This window comes from Lethenteron reissneri, chromosome 24 (genome assembly GCF_015708825.2).
Source record: "Lethenteron reissneri isolate LAM-NWPU_2019-01 chromosome 24, ASM1570882v1, whole genome shotgun sequence".
NCBI classification, from domain to species: domain Eukaryota; kingdom Metazoa; phylum Chordata; class Hyperoartia; order Petromyzontiformes; family Petromyzontidae; genus Lethenteron; species Lethenteron reissneri.
Window position 1 is genome coordinate 10,023,675 of NC_083802.1, and position 23,302 is coordinate 10,046,976.

At 48.9% G+C, this 23,302-nt stretch overlaps 1 protein-coding gene across 1 annotated transcript; it reads left to right on the top strand.

The window, feature by feature from the left end:
* The first annotated feature begins 4,710 nt into the window (after nt 1-4,710).
* Nucleotides 4,711-20,594, top strand: LOC133346341 (serine/threonine-protein kinase PLK2-like). The gene is given in 17 exon segments (XM_061557836.1): nt 4,711-4,752; nt 4,995-5,165; nt 7,001-7,141; nt 7,789-7,896; nt 10,558-10,674; nt 10,943-11,072; nt 11,839-11,926; nt 12,352-12,447; nt 13,049-13,247; nt 13,887-14,010; nt 14,287-14,396; nt 14,531-14,645; nt 15,075-15,325; nt 15,327-15,562; nt 16,750-16,879; nt 17,064-17,180; nt 18,319-20,594. Coding segments are annotated over 17 exon segments (2,394 nt in total). The 3' UTR covers nt 18,538-20,594.
* Nucleotides 20,595-23,302: the final 2,708 nt, after the last annotated feature.

Consider the following 23,302-nt stretch of genomic DNA (forward strand, 5'->3'; position numbering starts at 1 on the left):
GTGTTGGAACCGTACTTGTCACCACTGGCAGCCATGGTATCGATGGTGACCTCTAACAGACGAGAGATTCTTCTCATGGGTGCAGTTCAGCAGTGTCAGTTGACCGTGACCACAGGCACACAGAAATTACGAAACGCTGCTGCAGACTAATTCAGTGCGAAGGCTGCCACGTGCACTGTACCTACCCTGGAACTTCACGTTGAGCTTGCCAGCCAAGCAAGGAGATGATATTTACATAACAATGCCTGTGTCACATAGAGCCACATTAAGGCTTTCTTTGGGTTTAATGTTAATTTCTGAGACTCGGAGCCAGACTTAACATCTCTTAGAGTTCATTGTTAATGCCTCAGGCTTTTAGAGGCAGACGGAAGCTCCTCTTGAGTTCAGTGGGGCACTTTGGAGGTGAGATGTTAACTACCTCGCCTGGTATACATGAGGTTGTGGGTTCGATCCCGACCCTGACGGTTGCTGTATATTTGGAGTTTGCATGTTCTCTCTGTGGTCACGTATCTTTTTCTCCGGGTCCTCTGGTTTTTCCCTCCATATTTTGAAACATTCGTTTCGAGTATTTAGCTGCTATACTTTTGCACGTGATAAGCCACTACATTGGGCTATCATTTGTGGCCAGGTCGCTTCTGAAAAAGAGTTATATAGTTCAGTGGGCCTTACTTGGTAAAATAAAAAGTGTAGTTTAAGTTTAGTGTTAATCATTGTTTAAAGGCTCTGTTAGGGTTGTGACAATGCTTGAGGTTTAAAGAGCCCTGACTAAAATTATTTGGTTGTGTATAGCATCGTCGTCCATGCAAATTGCATCTCACAATCTATTAAGGAACCACAGACTAAGCTGGAAGGCAGCAAGCCAAGAGGTGAACCAGTGCTACGAACAATTAAGATTTTTCAGTCAAATGTAGTGTGTATTCATCAGGATAAAACGCACCCGTGGCAGGGGGCAACACTATGCCATATAGGACAGATGTAGATAAAGTATGTGTGATGCCGCCGCCACGAAGCCGTTCGGCAGGCACCAAATCCCCGACCTCGCCACCACCAAGCAACGGAGCCGACCCCGCGTCTCCCTCACCTCACCTCACATGAACACACCCGCACTCATTTCCCCCCCCCATAGAGCTCCGAGGGGAGGTCGCCTGGCCGACCGGTTTTTATCCGAGAGACCCTTATCGGGATTAATTCTCACGGTTTCCGGCGATCAGGGAATTGGATGACCTCCCCCGTGCTACGTGGCACCGCGGCGCTGCGGCCGGCCTTAATATGGTGTGGTCGCGGCGTGGGGCATTCGGCCACCGCGGTTGAGGCGCATTTCCCCCCACACACACTCCCACGGGTCGACGGGGCAAGCAGGGGAGGCACGGGACAGCATGAATAGCGGGGTCACAGGGGCTGTTGCGCATAGTCATGGAGGGTTGGGATAATTGCGCTTGAGCGCGCAGGCCCCATTGTTAGGAAGGGTAAGGGAGTAATTAGGATGTACGCCGCCAACGTCGCGCACTGATTAGCATATCAACAGCGCCCGGGAACCGCCGTGCGCGGGCTTGGGGTGCACGAGCCCATTGTTCAGCGCAGCATCCCCTTTGAGGTAGGGAGGATAAATAGAGGAGCGGAGAGGGGAAATCGCCCCTTCTCTCCAGGCCAGCGGACCAGCAGGAGTTCCAGCCAGCGACCCGGACGTCCGTGCGACGCATCGAGGTACGCTGTTAGCGCAGAGAGCAGCGAACCTCCGCGGGCACCAAACAGTGAGTGGGGAGGTGAAGTAGGGTATCGTAAGCCGATAAATAGGGAATAGGTACAGGTTTAGTGGAATAGGCCAGCCTCGTCGACTCACTGATTCAACATCAATTCGCAGGTGGCATATAATAAATCATTAATAGCGAAGCGTGGTCTCGCGTGATCTTGTCGTGCAGTGTGAGCGTGTGGGTGCGCTGTGTGCACAGTGGTTCGCCACGTGAGTGAGCGCTGCGCGGAGCTGAGCGCGCGGGTTGCGCGTGGGTACGCAGTGATTCTGTGGTGCTGCGGCTCGCCTCGGGGGAGCGCTGCGCAGAGCGGTGCGAGAGTGGGTGTCGCGTGTGTTCACTCCGTGTGTGATACAGGTGCGCGAGTATAACGTGAGTTGAGTTGGAGTGCGCGGAGCGGCGTGTGTGTGGGCGTGCGTGCGTTCGCTCCGCGTGGGTTGCAGGCGCGCGATTAGGAAAGGGAAGTATCGTAGTAGAGAGGGGCAGAATACTAATCGGTAATTAACCATGCCCATTACGCGGACCCGCGGTGGAGGGGAATCCGCGGGCGACGGCTCCCACACCATAGGTGAGGAACTTAGCAGCGGTTCGCTTAGCAGCGGGGGGGGCGATTGATGATGCTAGCCCGGCCGTTAGCATTATCGAGGGAGGGATCTCGGGGGCTAGCGACCCCCACAAATGCACTTTGCTGCACGGTATTGTATCGCCTTTCTCCTGGCAAGCCAGGGTATAGAAATATTCCATCTCCACGGGGAGGTCCGCTACAGTTGCGTCATCAACCAACCCTGGGCAGTGCCACGTGCACGGAAAGCCACTACTACCGCCACCACCGCCCGGCTCTGCAGCATTCAGACCCAAGTGTAAATGCCTCAAGAAGTTCAAAGTGTCAGAACTAAAGCTCCCCGGTATGGTTCAAAGTCAATGGCCCCAGGGCTTCTTCTGAGGGTAAACGCGCCGCCTTGACGCAGATGTGGTCCCGTCTGATCTAAAGGGAGACAATGAGAGGCCGTGGGCCACAATGGGCGAGTTAACAATAGGAGGTTGACCTATGTTTAGACGGCGTGTGGCGTTTGACAAATGACGCGGGCGTCACGCGATGATTTTTATGGTTACAAAGGGAGACCAGAAAAAAAAGTCGCTTCTCTTGTTGGTTGCTTGCTGCTGCTTGCTACTGTGTGTCAGTGTGGTTGTTGCTACTGTGTGTCAGTGTGTGTGTGTGGTTGCATATGGCAGTCGCCCTCCAGCAACAACGAAGGGCAGAGGAGCGACGCTCACAACAACGAGCGGAGCGCCGGGCGGCTACAATGCAGCAAGTTGACCCTTGTCATCTCAGTCAGCCAACCCATGGCACCGGGCTGGGTCTGTCCCGAGACCTCCTGCACCTAGCCTGGCACAGTCAGGGGCACAGCTGGTGGTGGATCTACCAGCAGTCATCTCAGTCAGCCAACCCATGGCACCGGCTGGGTCTGTCCCGAGACCTGCACCTAGCCTGGCACAGTAGGGGGCACAGCTGGTGGTGCATCTACCAGCAGTCATCTCAGTCAGCCAACCCATGGCACCAGGCTGGGTGTCACGAGACCTGCACCTAGCCTGGCACAGCTGGTGGTGCATCTACCGGTCATCTCAGTCAGCCAACCCATGGCACCTGCTGGGTCTGTCCCGAGACCTGCACCTAGCCTGGCACAGTAGGGGGCACAGCTGGTGGTGCATCTACTGGTCATCTCAGTCAGCCAACCCATGGCACCAGGCTGGGTGTCACGAGACCTGCACCTAGCCTGGCACAGCTGGTGGTACATCTACCAGCAGTCATCTCAGTCAGCCAACCCATGGCACCGGGCTGGGTCTGTCCCGAGACCTGCACCTAGCCTGGCACAGCTGGTGGTGAATCTACCGGTCATCTCAGTCAGCCAACCCATGGCACCAGGCTGGGTGTCACGAGACCTGCACCTAGCCTGGCACAGCTGGTGGTACATCTACCAGCAGTCATCTCAGTCAGCCAACCCATGGCACCGGGCTGGGTCTGTCCCGAGACCTGCACCTAGCCTGGCACAGCTGGTGGTGAATCTACCGGTCATCTCAGTCAGCCAACCCATGGCACCAGGCTGGGTGTCACGAGACCTGCACCTAGCCTGGCACAGCTGGTGGTACATCTACCAGCAGTCATCTCAGTCAGCCAACCCATGGCACCAGGCTGGGTGTCACGAGACCTGCACCTAGCCTGGCACAGCTGGTGGTACATCTACCAGCAGTCATCTCAGTCAGCCAACCCATGGCACCAGGCTGGGTGTCACGAGACCTGCACCTAGCCTGGCACAGCTGGTGGTACATCTACCAGCAGTCATCTCAGTCAGCCAACCCATGGCACCGGGCTGGGTCTGTCCCGAGACCTGCACCTAGCCTGGCACAGCTGGTGGTGAATCTACCGGTCATCTCAGTCAGCCAACCCATGGCACCAGGCTGGGTGTCACGAGACCTGCACCTAGCCTGGCACAGCTGGTGGTACATCTACCAGCAGTCATCTCAGTCAGCCAACCCATGGCACCGGGCTGGGTCTGTCCCGAGACCTCCTGCCAGCAGCGAGCCCTTCGACACGTCACGTGGTCGCCTCAAAGTGCACCTGGCCTGGCACAGGCGCCGTCACTTCGGGGCGAACGGCGGCTAACGCGGTATTGTTTGGTGGCAGTGTCGTTCATGAGCGCGTCAATGTTTAACTTTCCGCGGCAACACCAAAAGCAAACGCCGCGGCGGGGAGGACCCTTGGACCCGAGGTGGTCTCCCCGCCGCCGCCGACTCAAGCAGCAGGAATGCGGCCGACGCCCAGGCACGCCGGGGCATGCCCCTGACGTCACCGCGCACGCCCCTGACGTCACCGCGCATGCCCCGCGACGTCACCGCGCACGCCCCTGACGTCACCGCGCACGCCCCGCGACGTCACCGCGCACGCCCCGCGACGTCACCGCGCATGCCCCGCGACGTCACCGCGCACGCCCCGCGACGTCACCGCGTACGCTGCCGTGACGTCATCGCGCAAACGGGCCGACGTCTCTCGTCGGGGGGTGGTGATTATGTTGCGCGATGACGTCACGGGGGGGGGTGTTACGTCACCGCGTCGAAAGAAACGCGCGACGTGTCGTGGCCCGAACGCCCGCGAAATTATACAAACGCTGTCACAAAATCACTTGGCGCTATTGAAATACATTTAAAGCGTCTTTATATTCGGCGCGCGTTTAAATTTATTAAAAAAAGTTTGACGTCACGAACCAACGTACGCGGCGCGCGCGCGGCGAGGATCCCCCCCCCCCATCCCCCTCAACCCCCACCCCCTTCCCGGGTGACGTCACGCGAGCCCACGCCCCCCGCGCTCATTCATTGAAATTCGTGCGCGCGGAGCGGCAGCAACAGCAGCAGCAGCAACAGGTGAGCGGGTGGGTGAGTGAGTGAGTGACTTGGTGAGTGAGTGACTGGGTGACTTGGTGAGTGACTGACTGGGTGAGTGGGTGACTGGGTGAGTGACTGGGTGAGTGACTGAGTGACTGGGTGAGTGGGTGAGTGACTGGGTGAGTGGGTGAGTGGGTGAGCGGGTGAGTGGGTGAGTGAGTGAGTGGGTGAGTAAGTGACTGGGTGAGCGGGTGAGTGAGTGACTGGGTGAGTGAGCGAGTGAGTGAGTGACTGGGTGAGTGGGTGAGTGACTGGGTGAGTAAATAGCTGAGTGAGTGAGTAAATGGCTGAGTGAGTGAGTGGCCGCGCGGGCGGGTGAGTTAGTTAAGTGAGTGGGTGAACGAGTGGGTGAGTGAACGAGTGGGTGAGTGAGTGGGTGAGTGAGTGAGTAAATGGCTGAGTGACTGAGTGACTGGGTGAGTGACTGAGTGAGTGAGAGTGTGGTCGGCCCCCTTGGCCGGTCATGTTAATTACATTCCGCCACGTGTGTAATCGCCGACTCCACTTCACGTGGGCTCCTGCTAAAGAAAGGGCGTCGCAACTCGCTTCGCTTGGCCGCTGCGATGTTTGCTTTCGATTTAGCGGATAGACGACCAGGAGAAGACTGCATGGGGGGGTGTCGCATCTAAGTCAAGTGCTGGCCTCAGGTTGCTTGCTGTTGGGCTCGCTCACCTTGTGTCCCACACCCCCCACCCCCCCCCCATCGGTCTTCACCAGGGTTCGACTCCAAGTTCGTGTCTGATTGTAGCTACTGAGATGTAGCCAGAGGGAGCAATACTTAATCTAAGTTGTCTTGTGGTTGTTGTTGTTGTTGTTGTTTGACTTGCATCCCACTGGGATTTTTGCACACAGTGTTGGTGTGCGGTGCTTTTTCTGCAATATTTTGCTGTCTTTTTCTTGGATTTTCTGTTTGCACTCAGTCACATAGTCACTTTAAGATGTTTTCTGTTCACGTTTTTGTTGTTTGTTGCGGTTGCACCCGATTCAAGAACCGAATGGCTCACAGGGCTATACCAAATTAATGAACTTGAACTACTTGTCAACGTGTAGCCCGTGTGGCCCCAAGGGAAGTGGCACCCACAGGAGGAGCCTGTTGCACATATGATGCAGAGTTCACGTCGTTTAAATGCAGGTTTAGTTTGTTAAGTTGTGTTATTGGTGCCCGGTGATCCGTGTGGTCTTAAAATTATAAGTCTTCAAATTATAACAGTGTTATTTTACCAGGTGAGGCCCACTGAGCTATAGATAGCTATTTTTCAGAAGTGGCCTGGCCATAAATGACAGCTCAACGAAGTGGTGTATCACGTGCAAATGTCTAGCAGCCATATACTCTAAACACGTGATGTGGCTTGTAAATGTGGAGGGAAAAACCGGAGGACTGAGAAAAATCCACGAGACCACGGGGAGAGAGAGACACGCAAACTCCAAATACAGTATACAGCAGCAGCAGTCAGTGTGTAGGGATTGAACCCACGACCTCTCCTGCACACCAGGTGGTCGTTAACATCTCGCCACCGTGGCGCCAAAATCAGGATAATAACTGCGATATTCTTGTAATTGTACCCAGTATATGTCTTATAAATCTATGACACCACTGGCCGCTGAAGGTTCTGGGCCTGTGCAAGGTAAACAAGGCAACTGTTGTGAAATAATCAAGTACAATATTAGTACGCAGACTCAGTCCAGCTGAGATGCAGTACTGGACGACGATGATGATGTCGGTCTGGGTCAGGTTTCTGTGTTCTTGGTGTTGCATCTTTGGTGTGTTCAGGGATAATTATTGTTGACTCCTCGGGGTTGTTCTTCGTTTCCAGGCCTTTTTGAGTTCCGCAAGTACCAAGCTTGGAAACTCTGCACCCCGGGTCATGTCCTCAGAGCTGCCTCCTCGGCCACCGCGGGTCATCAGAGACGCGAGCCGTGACATCATCTACTCACGAGGCCGCCTCCTGGGCAAGGTGAGCGAGCGAGAGAGCGAGCGAGCGCTTCTGGTGATTTGCACTCGGTTGCATGCGTGTTGAACGTCTGTCGCACCGTACATAGCCAGCTGTGCTCATCGGAGGTGCGTTGGCACGACGGGGAGCGAGCACTTGGGGTGGAACTGCCAGTTGTTACAGCCGGTCAACCCCGTGGCACCTGGGTCTGTTCTGTGAGCCCCTGCCACAGCGAGCCTTCGATAACTTCAAGTGGCCTCAAAGTGCACATAGCCTGGCACAAAGCGCCGCGGTGACGACACCACCACTTCGTGGCGAATATCGTGGTTGTTGTTGTTACTGTTGCTATTGCTGAGGATGAATTGATGAAGGTGGTGGTGGTTGTGTGGTGTCGTAACTATTGCAACTGATCACGCTACCACTTCTGTTTGCACTATTGCTGCTACTGCTGCATTGTACTACTGCTACTGCTGCTGGTGATCATGACAAGCGTAGCAGTGATGGTAATGCTGCTGCTGTTGCTACGACCACTGCTGCTACTTCTGGTGATACTGCCGCTAATTACATCACCGTTGCTGCTGGGCTAGTATTGTCGCTGAATATGATTATTGTTCTGCTGCTGACGATTGTGTTGCCCTGATCACCTCTGTCCTTTGTGCTGTCTGTCTCAGGGAGGTTTTGCGCGATGCTACTTGGTGACTGAGGAGTACACTGGCTGCCACTTCGCCGCGAAAATCATCACCAAGCAGAGGGTTGAGAAGCCAGGACACAGAGCAAAGGTGAGGGTCTGGTCTCACGGTGACCGTACCGGAGAAACACCGAGCCAGCCAGCATGGCTGAAGCCCTGGGTTCGAGGTACAGTCTGTTCTCCTGTATCGCGGTAGTTGCGTTCCTGAAGAACTCCGCGTTATGGAAAAATGCATTATAGTAAACAATATATAATACTAGCCTGTTGTCCGTCCAAGGACGGGTGTATTGCAGTAAATCTGAAACTTGCAAGCGGAAAGCAGACCGCGATGTGATATTCATTGCATCAATGCGTTTGCAATTTGTAAGGGCGCGGTGACACAGACCTATTTCATTTTAAGTTTATAATCCCTTGTTCATCACGACGTCCTTTTTACTTTAATGTCTCAATATCGTTACGGAGATCGCGTGACGTGAGGGTTCTGCCTTTGTAGTGAGGGTTGTAAGTTGACGCCGAGGAAGGGGGAGGAGGCGCCTCAGCCCCCGATGTGGAATGACGTCAGCCGCTAATGAGAGGGGGCTGGTGGACGTGGAGTGACGTCACGAGCGTTGCACACAGACATTCTTGGCTCATTATAGTAGGTAATAATAATGGGGGGGGGGTGTCCATTTAGAGGACGTCACCTGCTCATGAATGTTAATGAGGGGGGCTGGTCGAGTGTTAAGGACATTCCTGGGTGATTATAGTAGGTATAGGATAAAGCAGAGTCCGTGATAACACGTGAGATGCATATGCAGGCTGAACAAAGACTGGGGTGCATAGGTAGCATCTAGAAGCATCCAGCAGCATCCCGCCTTGTGTGATGTTACGCCGAGGCAGCCGTACAACCGCTTATTCCTACTCACGCGACGCAGTTCTGTTCACTCGATCGCGTTGTATTCAATTCGCACCCACAGTATAAAAAATGTGTGCCCTAATATATGAATCACGTTACATAAAATTTGCGTTAGGAAAACATGCTGTATTGGGAGCAATGTTCAAGTTGCGAGCCTTGGTGTCTCTCTTGCGAGGCTCATAGTGATCGTGCCAGAGATAGTCAGCACTGCGAGATTGATGGTGCACCTGAAAGTTTAAGAAGTTAAAGTTTCTCTTCACGTATACAGCCGATGGGGCAGCACGCATCTCTGTTGCTGGCCCCAAGCCAGAAGTGGATATTCCACATTGCCATAGCAGGAACCAGTCTTCCCTACACGATGCCCAATCATCATTAACCTCCCACATCGCAGTGATGATCATTTTATCAACCCCAGAGAGGATGATTATGATGATGGGAAAAGCCAACCCACAACCTGGAGTTGAACTCAACACTTTTCTTTGCCACCCAGACGGATGAAATGATAGTCATAATTCAGAAAAGCCAGTGACTCTTTCATTATAACTCTCGCCAAGAAAAGTTGAGGTTACACGATAGCTGAGGAATTTACAAGGAAATGAAAGAGACCTTTAAAAATAGCTCAAATATTTACACACGTGCATAGTTTCCCTGTAACGTCGCTGTTTGCTTCACGCCCATGGCGCCTGGGTCACGGTCACAGTCAAGTGACGGAGTTTAAGCCAATTGAGCGCCAAGAATGATGTCTCCTCATGGAATAATTTTTGGGTTTTTCCAGGCTAAGATACATTTTTGGAAACTTATTTTTTGTTAACGCTTTCTTTTAGAAGAAACCAAACTATTTTATTTGTAGACCATGAAGGGTGTTGCTCTCTTCGTCTTGTTAAAAAAAAAACATGACTTTTACAGCAAATAGCAAGTATTGTATGTCAATATTATTTTAAATAGTTTGTGTGAGTCAACGATCCATGTGAGCAGTAGCAGAGCACTGCCACAAAACCATTTAATGTGGAGTGCGCCTCTAACTTTTGAAATGTTTTACAAATATTTTAGAAGCAGGAAAGGCTGACTGAGTCACAGGGTTCCTGTTGGTTATTTGGATGTCGAATTCTGATCGAGATCCATTAAAATGATCAGCGGGAACAGCAGCAGCATCATCATCATCAGCAGTAGCAGCGTCGGCAGTATCATCAGCATCAGCGTGTTTACAAATCTATGCGCTTGTTTACATTTATTGCTGTATAGATGTGTCTGAATGTTTATCTGTGTGTGTATAAGTTGTGGGGAGCGGTAGCATCGTGGTTTGGTGTGCTGCGCTACGAACCTGGAGACCTGAGTTCCATTCCTGCTTGTGGCCAAAACCAGTGAAAATTATCTGAACAAGTCCTGGACCTTCCCTAGATCGATTTGGCCTCAAATGAGTACTTTGTGTGGTGTGTAAACATTTCCGCTCGGAAGACAAAAGCGGCTGGGCGTGGTGCTGGCCTCTGTGCCAGCTTTCGTAAGTGCTCGCTAACAACACTTGCCCCGAAAAGTCTGTTACAGCTATTCAGGGGGATCTTTGTGTATGGGTAGTGGTGGTGCAGTGGTTCATGCACTGCACTATGATCTCAGTGGTCAGGGTTCATTCCCTGTCATTAATGACATCAGTGGAAAGTGGAATCTGAACTTGTTGCGATCTCAGTTGCCTGGTGTGGTGTGTAAACATCAGCACTGGGGAGACATTAGGTGACCTCACGTGGTGCCGACCTATCCACCCCTTCGCCTACCACAGTGGCCGTAACGGGTGCTCGTTAACGGCACTTACCCCGATGGAACACGGGACTAACTTGGGGATCTGTGTTTGTGTCTGCATTTCAGATTGAACAAGAAATTTCCCTTCACCGAAAACTGCACCATCGCCATATCGTCCAGTTCATATCCAGCTTCGAAGATGAAAACTTCATCTACATCATCCTGGAGCTGTGCAATGGACAGGTGCGAGAGACGAGGAAGGGGAGACGAGAGGCACGGGGAGGATGGGGGAGAGACATGGGGGAAGAGAAGGTAGAGATTTTGAGAAGAAGGGAAATACGGAAAGATGTGAGGGAGACACGGGGAAGGAAGGGGAGAGTGGGTGGCATGGAGTCCTGAAGAGAGATATGAGCTACACAGTAGAAAGGGAGACATGTAGAAGGGGAAGACACATGGGAGTGACTGGAGGATTGTAAACTCACAATAACCTTGTTTTTTTTCCAATTCCTAGTCCCTGGCACACATGCTCCGATCGAGGAAGGTTCTGACCGAGGCAGAGGTGAAATACTATCTGCGGCAGCTCATCTCGGGCCTGCGATATCTACACCAGTGCGGTGTAGTACATCGGGATCTGAAGCTGGGTAAGTGTCTGCACATGAACATACTTCCAAACGAGTGCGCACGTATATATGAACATACATACACACAGACACAGTATACACACACAGCATGAGAAACAGCCACCATGTAACGGTGACATCATCATGGCGCATGTGCCAGGCTAGGTTAAGCTTGAAGCTGTTTTGGGACCATGTCATCTTTGAGACCCAGAGCTTCGTGCGGAGCGACAGGCTATACAGTTTCCACACAGCGTTGTTATACAGCTGATGAAATGATAATGCTGCTTGACTGATTCCGAGTAGAGAACTCTCCTGCCAAACCAGAGTTGGTCGTCAGCGCACTGCCCACATACAGGAACTCCTCCACCCTCTCCACAACCACCACATTACTCACAGAGCGGGGTAGGGGTGTGGCGTGCGATGACATGGGGTACACAGGCTGGCGTTTTGTTTCGTGGCAAGCTCTAGGTTCAGTGGTAGGGTAACTGATACGACCCCTTACACTCACTCTATCCTATATGTAACACTAACGATACCTCTAACTTTCGCTCGAACAACACGAATCCTAACACTAACCATAACCCTAGCTCTCACCCTAACATTAACCCGAACAATAGCCTCGATACTAACACGACCCTTAACAATAACAGACAGTAGGCGTGTCACTAATACGCACCCTAATGCTAGCACTACCCTGAACACCACCAAACACTAGCCCTAACACTAATCTTCGCCCTAATGCTAGAACTGGCCCTAACATGAGCCCTACCCTGGTTTTTTATCCCAGGAAACTTCTTTGTCACCGACTCGATGGAGGTGAAGATTGGAGACCTGGGCCTGGCGACCACATTGGAGCCTCCAGAGATGAGGAAACGGTGTGTTCTGTCTGAGTGGACTCAGGGGTTAGACAGTGCACCCACTCAATGGGGACGTTTTTAATTTCATCGTTATCAAAGATCATGACCGTTGGTGTTCAGTGTGACTCGTTGCTCGTTTGTATGACCCAAATAACTGCAATAACAGTTGTATACTCATAATAATATCGGAAACTACTTAGCCAAAATAATAACTTACACACGTGTAACAAATATAGTTACTGAACAAAACACGCACAGTTTGTGACACACGATGGTTGTGGCCTCGGCTGTCCAATGGAGTTTGATGCGGCTTGCATGAGATCAAGTGACTTTGTATGTGCAGTGTGTGTGTGTCGTCATGTGCATATGTGTGCACACTACGTGCCGTGTGTTTACATTTATACGTTTGTGTGTGTGTCTTTGTCTTTGATCATCCCTTACAGCACAGTGTGTGGAACCCCCAATTACTTGGCTCCGGAGGTTCTGAATAAGCGAGGTCACGGTCCTGAGGCTGACATCTGGTCACTGGGGTGTGCCGTGTACGTACACGCATACCAACATGGAGCGCACACATACCAATTCCACGCATATCAACACACGCGTAAACACAAACCTACACGTAAGCACAATCCCACGCATACCAATACGCACATGCCAACAAAAACAACAATCCCCCATATAGCCTTAACAGACCTTTGAGGCAAGTGCTCTCAGCAAGCACATCATGAAGGCCAACACACGAGGGGGTGGTGTGACCAGAACCATGCCCTTTGTCTCCCCAGTGGCGATTTTTACACATCGCACCAAGTATGTAATTGAGGGGAGACCCAGGATCGGTTTAGATAGTCGTCACTGATATTGGCCGTGAGCGGCAATCGAACTCTGGTTTCTGGGTTTGTAGCACCATGCGCTAACCACGGTGCCACCGCTGCCCATATGCCAACCCACACATACACCAAACCACACACACGCATATCAACCCACACACACACCATCCCACAGACATGCATTCCAACCAACCCACGCACATGCATACCAACCCATCCACATGCATACCAATACACACATTACCCATATACACGCCGACTCGCACGCATAACTGCAAAAACCTACAAACCAACGTTGATGTTGTTCTTGTAGGTTTACCATGCTCGCCGGGCGCCCTCCCTTCTCCACCTCTGACCTCGCCAACACCTACGCGTGCATCCGGAGCGGGCGCTTCAACTTCCCACCCTCGCTCTCCCATGCTGCCCGTGACCTCTTGACCTCTGCACTCACCCCTGACCCTGACCTCCGGGCGTCCCTGCTCGACCTTCAGTCCCACCCCTTCCTTACGCAGGTACGGTGATGACTTAATGATGGCAACTCAGGGATGCATAGAGGCAGGTGTTCGAGTGTTGTGCCTGGGTGCAAGCTCAGGGTCTCTGATGAAATTCATTTTGGCTTGATTGGATTCATAAAGGCAATGTCAGGTTAAAAATGAGTAAGATATAAAAATACTTTTTTTAAAACACGCTTTAATGAAATGTACCGTACGAGTCATGGCAGAACTCCGCGACTCCAGGAAGTGGCCCCGAAGCTTGCCATAACGTAAGGGACCGTGGTGATTTACAGCCAACGTCAGTTGAGCGTGGACCATTAGATCCAAAGCCGAAACATAACATATAAAAAAGATGGTTTAAAAATATATATTTTGTATTTTTTATGATAGAATATAGTATTGTCATCAGTATGACATACGTATACCAAGTTTGCAGTCGATACCACATTGGGAAGTGGGTTAAAATTTAGTTACAGGTTTTGAGGATATGACAACAACAGAGTGAGTTAAATAAAAAGCGTGTAATTACTGCGTGTCTGTGTTAAATACAGTATTTAAGTGTATGTTTGTTTCTGTATGCATACATATCCATGCATGTCTGAGTGTTTGACTATATGTAAATGTGCTCTAAATGTGTTTTGCTTGTCTGCCTCTTAGGGTTTTGTTCCGGATCGTCTCCCCACATCCTCGCATCTCTCCCCTCCCATCTTCCGGACACCGAGCTCCGCCGGTCGACTCCTCCGGAAAGCTGCGGCGACCATCTTCCGCCGGAAGCCTCGTGGTGAGGACAATTTCACCGGAACATGCGAGCACTGAACACACGATGATCCGGAACACATGGCTGTCCGGAACACAAACAACAATCCTTAGCATAATAATTCAGAACACAAGAGGATTTGGAAAAAATGAGATAACAGAGAACACACAACAATCTATAACGCGATAATTGAGAACACAGGACAATCCAGAGCACAAAGGACACGGAAATGCACAACACTCCATTTTAATTCTGGAACTCAGCAACCTTGTTTGACCCCCCCCCCCCCCCACTTTGCAGGGTCAGATATTGTCGATCGCAATGGCGACGGGGGTCAAAAGATGGTGACTAGTGACATGCTCAAGGCCGGACTGAACTGCACGTCATGTCAAACGGGAAGCAACACTGAGGTAATGGTCGTGGTGGTGGTGATATTGGTGGTGATGGTTGTGGTGATATTGCTCATGGTGCTATTGAAGGTCCTTATGCTGATGTTCGTGTTCATATTCGTGATGGCGCTGATGTTGGGGTTGATGTTTTCCAGGTTTGCTTGAGGACAGATCTATCTCCAACGGAGGACAGAGAATCCAGTGAGAGATGTACTGGAGAGAGAACCATTATCAGCAGCAGCAGTAGCAGCAGAAGAGAAAGCAGTGATTGTGAGTGGCCTCCTTAACACCTCAAACACCTTACACAGCCCCTCCCTTTGTCAATCCACGGCTGGGTGATGAAGGCCTCCCCCATGGTTGTCATGGTGGTTATTTGACCGCACTGGCCAATGAGGGATGGTGAAGGGGGACCGAGGAGCGGTGCAGTTATCACTCACCACTGATAAGAGCCATGGTTGGGAATCTTAACGTAGGTTGCTCCTAACATCTTCTCGGACAACCATGATAATAACAATTTGATTCGTTTCACAAATCTGTGCATGTTATCTACCAACCTATTCCTCTAAAGCGCTGGGCTATACGTGCGAGTCATTACCGCTGACTTAACTGAACACCTGCAATATTTGCCCAGCCCCTCCAATATGTTCATGGCGATGTTCACGTTGGTGACAATGATTGCCGTTGTGGTTGAATTTCTAGGCTTGGACTCACCGCCAGGCCCCACCGCCGACGTCGTTGGAGCGTCCATGTCTGCCCTCAGGGTGTGCCTGAAGCACGTGGCGACATGCCACCTACCCCCACTACAACAACAACCGCAGCAGCAGCAGCAGCACAACAGTTGTGATGAAAAAAGCCAAAACGAACAAAGTTGTGAGGAACACGCACTGATAAAACAGCATGAGCAGGAACAACCGCAACAAACACGTGAAACAAGAACGCAAGAGGAACAAAATGCCCACTGAACAAAGGCCAAAGGAACTGGGACTCCAACCGCAGCAGCAAGAAAAAGTGGATTCTGAGAACAAGGTGCCACCGGGAGATCAGGGGTCGTCAAAGAGACGGGGCCTGTGGGTCACCAAGTGGGTCGATCATTCGAATCGCCTGGGGTTTGGATACAAGCTGAGCGATGGCAGCGTTGGAGTGCTGTCAAACGAAGGCAGCCACTTCCGCCTGCTCTCAGATGCCACGTACGTTTGCTTTTTAATTTAGTTTCATTTTTATCGGGCTTTTTACTTTTGGGTCCTCGGCGTGCACCCCCTTAGAGGTGCTTGGAAGCCAAAGATAAGGGGGAAAAGTGATTGGATTATGGTTATTTGTGCGGCCTGTTAGCTCGCACTAATTTTATTTTAAAAAAGCTATATTTGTATGTATAAGTTGAATGAGACATTATTTGACTGAATCTGAAAAAACAACAAGTTTGAAGGTTTTTGTTAAATGTTCCTGTAAAAAATACTTGAGTTGAAAAAGTTAAACATTTTTTAATCATGATAAAGGTTTTTGGGTTAGATTGCGTTATTTATAAATGTGTCGCAACCCTCCACCACCCGACACGGCCAATCAGTAAAAAATTTGTCACGTTGACTAAAGACAAAATAGTTCACTACTTTAGCCCCCACCGGTGTGTTTAAGAGTGAATCCACAACATTTGCAGTGTGCTTTTGCAAGGCTCAAAGAAAAGGAAATGGACATATCCATTTAAATATTTGATTATGTTTCAATGTTGATTTATTAATACATTCATAATAAAAGGTTTTCGGGTTAAATCGCGTTATTTATAAATGTGTCGCAACCCTCCACCACCCGAAAAAAATGTGTCACGTTGACAAAAGACAAACAGTTCACTACTTTAGCCTACCGGTTGAAGAGTGAATCCACAACATTTAAAACTTTTGAGTACGAGTTTCGCTGGTAATTACATCCAGCATCATCGGGCAATGTGCCAGAATACTATTTGCCAGAATACAAATTCTGGCAAATTGCCCGATGATGCTGGATGTAATTACCAGCGAAACTCGTACTCAAAAGTTTTAAATGTTGTGGATTCACTCTTCAACCGGTAGGCTAAAGTAGTGAACTGTTTGTCTTTTGTCAACGTGACACATTTTTTTCGGGTGGTGGAGGGTTGCGACACATTTATAAATAACGCGATTTAACCCGAAAACCTTTTATTATGAATGTATTAATAAATCAACATTGAAACATAATCAAATATTTAAATGGATATGTCCATTTCCTTTTCTTTGAGCCTTGCAAAAGCACACTGTATGGTGTTTTATTTTGTCGCAACCACTTCATTTTTGCATCAAATCAGTTTATCGATGAAGGCGTTTTTCACAGGGGCATTGTGGGTAATGTATCTTTGTTTCTAATGCAGGACTGTTCAGCACCAGGCTGAGGTGGGCACAGCAACGACCTTTGATCTGACCTCTCCCCCGCGTCACATGACCCGGGTTGTGGCGACGCTGCGATATTTTACTCAATTCATGGATCAACATCTCCTTGAGGTAAGCGGAAATCAGTGCTATCGCAATTGTCAACAGCAATAGCATCAACATTGCCAACATCTACTACAGCAGTGTAATTGCCATGAACAACAAAACTAGTGTCGACATCATCATCAAGCCACGGCCTTTCTTCTGCTTCCTCCCCCTCCTAACGCCGTTGTTAACGCTTCCTGTGATTGGTCAGGGAGTGGACGCTGCCAGCCAACGGGTGGAGAGGAGGAGCGACGAGGGCATATTCCTGGTCCAGTGGGTGAAGACGGACCGCGCCGTTTTGATGCTCTTCAGCAACAACACTGTGCAGGTACCACAACACGATTATCGACAATTCTTAATTGATCGTTTCGAGTCAGATTGCACAAATAAAATGCATGTGTCGTACACCGCCTCCACCCGACACACAGCCAAGAAATAAGTTGACACGTGATGAACAAACGTGCCAGTTTTATTACTGCTTCAGGAGCACCATCAGTGCGTTGGAGAGAAATCTCACAACATTTAAATGGGTACGGCATTTCGCTGATAGTTACAACCAGCATCATAAGGCCATAGCCAGAATTGTAAAAATATCCCCCCATTCGAACTCTTGTGTGTTGCTAGAGTTATATGTTCAGAGAGGACATCGTTTTTTTAATTGATCTTTCTTCGAGTTTAAAATGTTCGTAGAATTTAATTTCACGATTCGAGCTGCGTGCTTTCTCCTCATCTCCTATTCACTGCTGCACCCGCTAATGTTATATATTTGAACAAATGTAGAATATTTGGGGATTTTGACAATGCATCGATACATCTCGCGATACGTGCATGTTTGATTTTGATAGTTTACGATGCATGCACATCATAAGTTGTTACATTGAGACTGATGGTGAAAACGAGATTGGTGAAATGACACTGAATGAGAAACGATGCAAACAAGACAGTAAAATACCATAACTCAATTCAACTTTTAACATTTCCCCTTTCAATCTTGGAACTTATATTCATGCAAATATTCAACATTTAAAGAAGGAACTTATTTCGTTTCATGGAAGTCGACATCAACATTCATTTATCCAAAGTGTTTGTATGTGCGGTAGTGAGATGTTAACTCCCTTGCCTGGTATACAGGAAGTCATGGCTTCGATCCTGACCTTGACGTCTGTATATTTGGAGTTTGCATGTCTCTCTCCTCGTGGTCTTGTGGAATTTTTTCCGGGTCCTCCGGTTTTTTTCCTCTATATTTAGAAACATGCATGTCGAGTATTTGGCTGCGAAAAATTTACACGCGATGAGCCACTTCGTTGAGCTATCATTTGTGGCCAGGTCGCTTCTGAAAAAGTGCTACGTAGCTCATTGAGCTTATCTGGTAAGATAAAAAATTATTTAGTATTAGTTTAATCACCTGAGGCCCTGACCTCTTTGACTGCCTTCTTTAACCCCTGGAATCCATTGTCGCTTTCCAGGTGAACTTCTACCGTGACCACACGAAGGTCGTCGTGTTTGGGGAGAGCAAGGGAGAGGACAAACTCCTCACGTTCGTGAACGATCGCCGCGAGGCGTCCGATTACAGCGCGCAGCAGCTGGGAGACTCGCCCCATCGCGCGCTCATCCGGACGAGGCTCGCTTACGCGCTGGGGCTGCTCGTAACGCAGCAGCAGCAGCAGCAGCAGGAGAAACCGTAGTAGCCACCTTTGTCGTCGTCATCGGTAGTGGTGATGTTATTAGCAGCATCAGTGTAAGCAGTAGCCGCACCATCATCATCATAATCACCATCATCATGATAATCATCCATTACCAGCAGCAGCATAATTTTTATCAGCTGCTTCACACTCATCATTAGCAGCACTGGCAGCATGTTTATTTTTTGTCGCATCATTATTATCTGTTATGAATAGCAACATTATCATCATTAGCAACGGCATCATTAACAGCGGCCTTGGAATTTTCCTATCATTAACAGCAGCAGCAGCAGCAGCATAGTCATCAGCAATAGTAGTCGCAGCAGTCCTGTTGTCCCGGTCAAAAAAAATATTGATTTGTTCCCTCCGACATTAGCTCATGTGAATCCCTTTCGAGATGTCGAGACCCCAGGGCTCCAACCTTGAACTCAGGACCTTGGTAGTTTTGGATTAGTATTCCTCACATAGCCATTATTAACATAATACAGCCAATATGAAATTCCCCCTGAGTCTATCAGCTCTTGGGCATTTAACCCAGGTCCTCAGTGGTGCTGGCTCCGTGTTTAACACGGCCCCTGAGCTACCTCGCCAACTATGACCGAGCCTTAAGTTTGACGTAAATTAATGTAAGAATAATAACGTGCTTTTATTGTTTTAAGTTATTAAATGTATGCTGTTAAAAGCACTCTCCAAAAGACGAGTATTACTCGCATCGTAGTAACACATCTGGGCTGGGTGACTTGGGCCGTCCAACATTTGTTCAAGTTTTTGGTAACGAGACGCTTTCTGAAGACACTACCGGAAATATTCCATTGATGTTTGTTTTAAAAGTTTTTCCATTTGATTTAAAGAATTCTAATTAGTCTGTTGTCAATCCACTGCTGGATGAAGCCACCTCCCCTCTCGCCCCCCAGTCCATGTTTGTCGTGGGGGTTGTTTGACCATACTTCACCACGTGGATCAGTACTGGTTGGGGTTAGCTGTGGCCAGCAATCCAGCTCAGGTCTCTGGCTTCACTGCGCAGTGTGCTAACCACTCCTCCCCCCGCCCCCCTGTCACATTTGATCGAGGATACTGAAGGTTGCTGCAGAAAGTGGCTTTGTAGTCACGCATTCAAACGAGTGACGTCCTTGCCACAAGTTGACGTCAATACAGTGATACCTGAAAGTCCATTCTTATCTACAGAAGGTTAAAACTTGTTGTGCAGCCCGGAGCACAGGCCTGTGTGCAGCTACCGTAGACGAGCCATTTGCTACTTTGTTTGGGGGTCTCTATTTATAAACTATGTTTATGTTTTAAGTTATAGATCTATTTAAAGATGTTGGAAAACGCTCGTGCGTAAAATGCGCGTCTATTTAAAGTGTTTTTTTCCTGACAAAAGTTGGAGTCTCTACTTCAAGGGTTTTGGGGTGGTGTCAATTCGGTATGGTAATGATGCATCAATATTACACGACATGTATCGAACAGTGTGGATCTTATTGTTTAAGATGTATGCAAATGATATGCTAATGTTGTAATAAGATTAATATTGTGTACAAAACTACGACTGATAACGAAAAACACGAGACCAAATATTTTTTTAAATTAAATTATTAGTTTTGCACACTTAGTGCTCACCTCTATTGGTGACCCTGTAGTGGAAATTCCACATTCCTATCCAGGAACCAGTTCACAGGAACCACTGTGAGTTGACCCCATTCGGGTATTAAACTTATGATTTATGTCTGTGAGTGCAGCACTCCGAAGTGACCTTTCAGTGATATTTGTGATTTGATTATTTATTTCACGGATTAATGTATTGTAATGTCTCCTTTTTTGTTATTTTATATTTCGTACAGCAGCTACGACACCTTAGGTGTTTTTGGTTTTAATATTTAAGTGAAATTTATTTTCACAATTAAGTTAACATTTTAAGTGTAATTTCGTGGCACTTTTTGAATTAAAAACGGCGACTTAAATTTTAACACTTAAAACACTGCAATGTATATATATTTTAAATAACTTAATGTATTCACCTCTGTTGATTTTTTTAAAATAGAAAAATAAAGGTGCGTTTTGTATATATGTTTCAAAGCCTATGTGTGTGTGTATGAATGCTTGTGTTGTGTGGGGAGCGGTAGTGTAATGGTTACCTCGCTGCACTCCAAACCTGGCGACCCCAATGATTTCCCGCTCACGGTCAACACCAGTGACAATGATCTAAACCCGTCCTGGGCCTCTCCTAGGTCGACTCGGCCTCAAATGAGTACCTAGTGTGGTTTGTAAACTCATCGCCACCGGGAAGACAAAGGCGGCCGGGCGTGGTCCTGGCCTTCCACCCCCCTCGTGTGCCGTGCCGGCCCTCATAGTTGCTCGCTAACAGCACTTACCTTAACAGTCTGCTAAGGCTATGCGGGTGATCTTTGTATGTATACACGTGTGTGTGTGTGTGGTCTGGGTTTGTTGCGTATAAGATCAAACAACAGGGAGTGGCTCTTAATCAAATAATGAAGGGGCCTGGGTCGTCTGGCAGGTCTGCAAAGAGCCACGAATGCCAGGCTGTTGTGAACGCCGGTCTCCTGAGCGACACGAGGCGGTGCGCTTTGTGTGCCTCTGCCCTCTTTTTTTAGACGATGATGAACGTCCGTGGCGAGACACGGGAAAGGCTAACGAGCCAAATTCTTATACCAGGTGTTGGCTAAAGTGGCTTTTGGAATTTAGTAATTTCATGACGTGACGTTAAAGCTTAAGTGGGCCACATTAAACATTTGGGGTTCGAAGCGGCTGCAAGGGTGTGGTGATTGCCACAGCACCCACTGGGAACGTGGAAGGATGCAGGCTCAACTGCTGAGTCAGTTTCCTCCTCCTGTGAGCTGTCCACGGGTGCTCGGGGATACAAACAACACGCGCACAACATCCGTGGAAGAAAAATAATTAAGCAACCCCAAGGTAAAGAGGTGTAAATGGTGTCTGGAACTTTGTCGGCTTTGGCAAATTCGGAGTTCCAGGTGAGGATGTCTGTGCCGTAGACTGCTCAAATGAGTAGAGTGGTGTGTAAGGGGGGGACTCCTCTACTTGCGAACGAGTTGGGTGCCAGAGGTCTGTTCGTAAGTCGATTTGTTCGTAAGTCCAACTTTTTTCTCCCGTCGATTCCAAACAGGTTGTACGGCGTGTACACCAAACACGGGGAATGGCTTTAAAGGTTGTATAATCTCCTCTAGATGCCACTGGTTCTTAATGTTGTGCAGATGTCGATGCCACCATCGCCATCTGTTGCGCGGCGGTTGTTAACTTACGACTCTCGGTCCGAACAGGCTACTGGACATACGGACAGGTTTGTTCGTATCTCTGAAAGTTCATAAGCCGAATGTTCGTAAGTAGATGAGTCCCGATATGGTCAAATTATTATCTTTGACCAGTGATGAGTGCGTTTTTAGTTAATATAGTTACAATAAAATAAAGCTGATATACAGTAACGCCTTCCCTAGAAACATCAATCCAAGGCACTTTACAGTCCAAAGAAGTAGTGTAATAAACTGATCACGAATATTAACACAATTCTATATGAACTACATTTTATTTAAACGTACATCCTGGACTGATATAAGAATAAAAAAGCACACCAATGGACCACTGAATCCCCGATTGGTTTGTCCAGTGGAATCTAGAACCATCGAAAACAAATCCCGTGAGATTTTTAAATTCATGTTCAGCAGCTATTATCTATACACTGCTGGATGAAGGCCTCTACTGTCACCATCCATCACGGTCCTTGCGATGCCATGCTCCACCACCACCACCAACTCACTGCTGCATCTATCTCCACGGATGCGTATCCGTTTTTCTCTCTCCTTCGGCTGCCGGAAGAGCACACGATCAGACTGGGTGACGAAACGTTCAGGAATGTCACCAGTCTCGTCCATTGCCCTCCCCCCCTTGTATCGTATCCTGCCAAATAAAAACCGCACTTCCTTTTCTTATTCATTCATGATTTGCGTGTTCTGCAATCCACGTGCTCATTTTAAGTTGCCAGTGTAATTCTCTCTCAATGCCTCTGTGCACACAGGCAGAAGGTATAGATTTTTTAAAAAGATTATCCATTGCCAATGATGGATTCGTTATTGTCGTGGTTCGCACACTGGGCCATGAAACCAATAACCCGAGTTTCATACCCGGCCACAGCCAACATCAGCAGCAGTGCTCATCCACTACAAAGACAAAGATCCCCCGTGTAGCTTTAACAGACTGTTGAGGGCAAGTGCTGTTAGCCAGCACCTATGAAGGCCGGCACGGCACACGAGGTGGGTGGCCACCAACCACGCCCAGCCGCCTTTGTCTCCCCAGTGATGATGTTTACACACCGGACCAGCTACTCATTGGAGGCCTAGTCAACCTAGAGGAGGCACAGGGCCGGTTCTGGCTTGGCTCTCCAACACACCGGTGTGCTGTACTAGTGACGAATTGGCACGTTCTGTTTACGTGACAACCCTTACGAGTTGGCTGTCGGGGTGGCGGGTTTTAACGACACATTTAAATATTTACGCGATCGAACCCAAAAAACCCCTCTATGTAGTCGGGGTTTTATAATGCAACACAAGCCCAAAAGTTAATCTTTAGTTCACGATACATGCAGAAAATCCCATGTATAAACCTATTAGTGTTCTGATGAACCGGAATTACGCTCCTACCTCCAGCCAGTAGAGGCTGCTACACTCGCCTCAATGTTCCAAAAATCATTCCTTCTCACCCCGAATCGTAAAAAAATTATCGGTATCTTCAAGGGGGTGGT